The 5,000-nt window shown below is 48.1% G+C and overlaps 3 protein-coding genes across 3 annotated transcripts in view; 1 reads left to right on the forward strand and 2 right to left on the reverse strand.

Annotated features, from left to right (window-relative positions):
* The window catches only part of LOC126580782 (26S proteasome non-ATPase regulatory subunit 5), a 1,895-nt gene extending 634 nt beyond the window's left edge, over positions 1-1,261 (reverse strand). The window contains exons 1-3 of the mRNA XM_050244036.1: positions 1,012-1,261; positions 201-943; positions 1-115 (exon numbers count right to left, since the gene is read on the reverse strand). The exon at positions 1-115 is cut by the window's left edge and continues 78 nt beyond it. Of these exons, the coding sequence (XP_050099993.1) occupies positions 1-115; positions 201-943; positions 1,012-1,196 (1,043 nt within the window). The 5' untranslated portion in view covers positions 1,197-1,261. The remainder of the gene's footprint in view (positions 116-200; positions 944-1,011) is intronic.
* A 120-nt stretch (positions 1,262-1,381) lies between these two features.
* On the forward strand, positions 1,382-3,299 carry LOC126574063 (AP-3 complex subunit mu-2). Its single transcript, XM_050234006.1, has 8 exons — positions 1,382-1,538; positions 1,604-1,691; positions 1,757-2,082; positions 2,152-2,311; positions 2,385-2,685; positions 2,750-2,901; positions 2,968-3,014; positions 3,084-3,299. Exons 1-8 carry the CDS (start codon positions 1,504-1,506, stop codon positions 3,217-3,219), a joined length of 1,245 nt encoding a protein of 414 aa, XP_050089963.1. The 5' UTR covers positions 1,382-1,503; the 3' UTR covers positions 3,220-3,299.
* Positions 3,300-3,624: 325 nt separating this feature from the next.
* LOC126571702 (retinal homeobox protein Rx3-like) overlaps positions 3,625-5,000 on the reverse strand; it is a 5,229-nt gene continuing 3,853 nt past the window's right edge. Inside the window, exons 2-3 of the mRNA XM_050230451.1 lie at positions 4,105-4,310; positions 3,625-4,041 (exon numbers count right to left, since the gene is read on the reverse strand). Of these exons, the coding sequence (XP_050086408.1) occupies positions 3,625-4,041; positions 4,105-4,310 (623 nt within the window). The remainder of the gene's footprint in view (positions 4,042-4,104; positions 4,311-5,000) is intronic.

Raw genomic sequence — 5,000 nt, forward strand, 5'->3', positions numbered from 1 at the left:
TACCGTTCCTGGGAAGAATGCATTAACTTCTTAATCGCCCCTAGAAGCTTGTCCATCTTATCCTTCAGTTTGGTATGCAGATATATCTTGCCCTCGTCCTTGGCCGCTACTACGGCTAAAACGAGATTGCGTAAAAGGCGTCAGGAGAAGAAAGGTTAGCAACTGCAAAACACTTATGCACAGCTACGTCTGTTCATTACCGATTGATTCATAGGCGATCAGCGAGAATGTATCGTCCTCTGTATATCCCTGCTCGAAGATAAAGTCGATCACTTCGGGGTATCGTGCAAAGAATATGGCCGGTTGCAAAGAAGCGGCATTGCCGTAGAACCGTAGCGCATCCGGCAGTATGAAGCGTATGAACGGTGTTTGCGCAACGCTATTGAGGATCGTTTTGAGTTTGTTAAACAAATCCACCTTCTCTATGTATGCAAACCCGTCGATTGTGGCCACCAGTGGGGCTAAAATTTCCAGGACATTCGTCTGCAGCAGCACATCGTTTGTGTCCAAGTCTGCTAAGGCACGCTGTAGGATCGGCTCGGCGGTAGGAAAATGTTCCGGATGTTTCTGCAGGATCTGGCACACAATGTCATAAACTCGGCAGCGGATCGTGTCGCTGCATTTCAGCGCAGCCAGCAAACCGGCCTGCACTTGCGGGCCGGCAAACAGAGGGGGCAGCAGTTTGGCCAGCATTTGTATGACTGTAGCGCTGACTCCCGTTGCCATCGGTAGGCAGTTTTTGAGGATTAGATGAATGTTGATGGGGGCCACTGGAAGCGATGCGTCCCACAAGGTGTGCGCTCCCCGCAGACCGAACTCCTTCACCGTATCCGACGGGTGGTTCAGGCAGCGTTCAATAAACTGGTCGATCGAGGAGGATCCTTGTGGGAAGGAGGCCACTCCTTTGCGGAATATAATGCGCGTTGCCGCGCTCAATTGATCGCTGGAAAGAGTATTGAGAGGGTTAGCAGATGTACTGGGCGCCTCGTGTGTCCTGCCGGATTGCACTACCTGTTGGCCGCGGCGACAAACTCCAGCATGTTCTCCGCCCGCAGCATAACTTCGTAGAGCTCCTTGTTAACCGTGTCGATTTTAAGCTCCAAATTATACAAGGTGCTGGCGCGCCTCTCCTTAATCGTCAACTTGCGCATCATCTCCTCCAAATCGTTCAGCTCCATCACTTCTACGTCCTCCATGCCGGAAAACTGCAAAAACTCGAGAAAACCGATGAAAAACTCCGGAAAACAGCGAAAATCAGCTGGAATCTACAGTGATGATCGTTGAAGTATGTGCAGGCTCCGTTTATGGGGCCGCGTTTGCGGATCCTGGTAGTCCCAGCTACAACCCTGGTAATTTTGTTTTCCTTTTTTTTGTTCCGTGAAATCGCTGCGTTGAAAGCGGGAGATTTTTAACATTTTTGGACCTAGATAAAGGTGATAACAGTGAAATCAAGAGAGTGCATCGTTAAATATTGTTACTTGTTCATCGGAGCGTAAAGTTAGAATGATTCACAGCTTATTTATCGTGAATAGCAGCGGGTGAGAAAGCAGAGTTTCCATTCCCGTGCGTGCGTGTCGGCTGAACCATTTCCCCCTTTTTCCAGCGATGTGTTCCTGGAAAAACACTGGCGATCCGTGGTTTCCCGCACCTGCGTGTCCTATTTTTTGGATGTCCACCGGGAGTCGGCGAATGTAAGCCGGACTGACCATGGTCGGATCAAGCTGCTTAGCTCACACCGATGTCTTTCTGCTTCCAGGATGTTCCGCCGGTGCTTTCGACACCCCACCACTACCTCGTGTCCATCCAGCGCTCCGGAATCTCGCTCGTGGCCGCCTGCAAGCACGAATTCCCTCCGCTCTTCGTGATCGAGTTTCTGCACCGTGTGGTGGACACGTTCGAGGATTACTTTTCCGAGTGCAATGAAAACGTGATCAAAGAAAACTACGTCATCGTGTATGAGCTACTCGATGAAATGCTGGACAACGGGTTCCCGCTGGCCACGGAGTGCAACATCCTGAAGGAGCTGATCAAACCGCCAAACATTTTGCGCACGATCGCCAACTCCGTAACGGGCAAGTCCAAGTAGGTTGCCGAGCTCCGGTTGCTGATTGTCGGACACTGTAGCGTTTCTCTTTCTTCTCGTGCCCACAGCATCAGCGGAACGCTTCCCTCGGGCCAGCTATCGGCCATTCCGTGGAGACGTACGGGAGTCAAGTACACGAACAACGAGGCATACTTCGATGTCGTGGAAGAGGTGGATGCTATCATCGACAAAAATGGACAGACCATTTGTGCGGAAATTCAAGGATATGTAAGAGCAAAATTCCTCCTTTCGCTGAATTCCTGCAATAACTCTTACCGTTACTCGATGTCTCGTGAATCAGATTGACTGTTGCATCAAGCTGAGCGGAATGCCCGACCTGTCTTTGTCGTTTATGAATCCACGCCTCTTCGACGACGTTTCCTTCCATCCGTGTGTCCGCTTCAAGCGCTGGGAATCGGAGCGCATTCTTTCCTTCATCCCACCGGACGGGAACTTTCGCCTCATGTCGTACCACGTAGGATCGCAAAACATTGTCGCCATTCCAATCTACGTGCGGCATAATCTGGTGCTACGATCCGGCGAACAGTCTAGATTGGATATTACGGTTGGACCGAAGACCACAATGGGCCGAAGTGTGGAAGGTACTTCTTAGTGGCATCTAAAACGAGAAAGTCAAATTAATCAGGCCAAATCTTGTTCTTACAGGCGTGAAATTGGACATCTGCATGCCGAAAGCGGTGACCAACTGTTCGCTGGTGGTGAACCAGGGCAAGTACACGTACGATACGGTCAACAAAGTGCTCCACTGGGACATCGGGAGAATTGATGCCTCCAAACTTCCAAACATACGCGGAACGGTAAGTGAATCTCGTCAAGGATAAATACATTCGCATTCGCCATGTCTCCCATTATCGTCCATGCAGGTATCTGTGGCTTCCACTAACTCTACACTCGAAACCACGATCGATAGGTAAGAGACCATTTATCTTCAGCCATTTGAAACCTGCGATATGAACTGTGCTTCTCTCTCTTCACGCAGGGTGCACTTCACCATCTCCCAGATGGCGGTATCAGGACTGAAAGTGAATCGACTCGATATGTACGGCGAAAAGTACAAACCTTTTAAAGGAGTAAAGTATGTAACGAAAGCGGGCAAATTCCAAATCCGTATGTAATAAAAACGGAACCGAATGTAAAATTAATGGAAAAATATCTCATAATAAAATATTCACATTCGCAAAACAAACCTTTTTAACCAAACGAAGTATCTGTTATATTTTTTCATTTTAAATTCATTCCTCTTTTCATTACAATTTTCATACATTTTACCGCTTTGTTAACAACTTTTACAAGCTACGTTTCATACACAGAATGGCCCCGTTTTGGTAACGAAGATTTAACCTTTGAATCGAACAATTTCACTGTACCCGTCGCAATCGCTTTTAGAACAAACATAAGGCACAATCATCGCAACACGCGCTTCGTTTTGCCTTAACTTTACACACAGAATAGAAAGACGAATTAAAAATTGAAATGGCAGGAATGGGGTGGAACAGGGCAACATCACGGCGAGCTGTATTTCATGTCTGCAGATTATTGTGATAAGGCAGATTCGGGAATTGGTACGATTGGTTCATGTATTTGGTGGGACTGTCGCCGATCGGTTGCTGCTGATGCTGATGCTGTTGCTGCTGTGGTTTAAAGGCGGAATAGTAGCCGTCGGTTCTGCTCACGGGATGATGTAGGTGTAGATGCGGTTGTATCTGCGGAACAACCGGTCCAAACATGGAACTGAGCGCAGAAAAGGCCAGTGGTGGATAAGCCGATGATGCCGTCGTTCCCGTAACATCCGGCGGTTTGGGCAACATACCACCACCTGGCGACGATGACGATGTGGGTATCGCGAAGCTGTTGGCCGTTGTATAGAAATCATCTACTCTTGATGAGGCACTTCGCTCGTTCCGGCGGAACTTGGCACGGCGATTCTGGAACCAGACCTACACAAAGTGGTGGCGTCTCAATCAGTTCCGGAACAGTCTATCTTGCATCCATTGTCATACCTGCACCCTAGCCTCACTGAGACTATTTTCCTTGGCCAACTCTTCGCGCACAAAAGCGTCGGGATAGTGGGTCCTTTCGAAGATCTTCTCCAACGCCAATATCTGTTGGGAAGTGAAAGAAGTTCGTGTTCGTCTCGGTTTCTTCGATGATCCTGAGTTTTCTTTCGATGGCAACGACTCCCGTTTCAGCAGCTTTCGTGAGGATCCTGCAGAGTAGAGAAAATCGGATCGGAATCATTAAAAAATTAACAACAGGCCTAGTAACCCAATCAAGGACCGATTTGCAATCATTAGAGCCACATTCTAATTATCCCATTTTAAACAAATCTCTTACGATAATCAGAAAATCAACTTAGTAACACGCGCGTAAATTGAAACATCATCACCGCAAGGACGCAAGGCGAGAGTGTGATATTAATTTAATTAAAGTCCTGTCACAAATGGTCCCGCACGTGGGTATCTGCGGATGGATTCGCACGATTTCCTACATTAACAACCCAATTAATGTAATGTGCCAGAAACACACAATTAACTAGCACCACCACCAGCAGCGGCGAAGCTTGGCACGCGCTCTCATAAACGGTTAATTTACGGGAAAATTTAATATGCGCCACCATCTTCCATCCATATCAAAACGGATACGTTTCACCACTCTCTACCGTCGGCGCGGCATGCTTTCGGTGGCCTCCGGATGGACTCCCTATTCGCGCGGTACGATCAGACAAGAAGGAGAGCAGGTTGAAACGACGTCAGCGCGTTGAAAAGATGGTACAGATTCTCGATGGATACGCTTTGGAGGAGGGACAGAGATTACAAAACAAATACTCATAATCTAGCTTAATCCAGACATAACACGTGGAGTGTGTTTGGAACCCCTTTTCCAATACGGCTCGTGG

This window comes from Anopheles aquasalis, chromosome 2 (genome assembly GCF_943734665.1).
Source record: "Anopheles aquasalis chromosome 2, idAnoAquaMG_Q_19, whole genome shotgun sequence".
NCBI classification, from domain to species: Eukaryota; Metazoa; Arthropoda; class Insecta; order Diptera; family Culicidae; genus Anopheles; species Anopheles aquasalis.

What these genes read in the sequence shown, in the direction of transcription:
- LOC126574063 (XM_050234006.1), top strand. Translation starts at nt 1,504, where the DNA reads ATGATTCACAGCTTATTTATCGTGAATAGCAGCGG. An exon ending in TTTATCGTGAATAGCAGCGG is followed by an intron (nt 1,539 to 1,603) that starts GTGAGAAAGCAG and finishes CCCTTTTTCCAG; the next exon opens with CGATGTGTTCCTGGAAAAAC. An exon ending in GTGCGGAAATTCAAGGATAT is followed by an intron (nt 2,312 to 2,384) that starts GTAAGAGCAAAA and finishes CTCGTGAATCAG; the next exon opens with ATTGACTGTTGCATCAAGCT.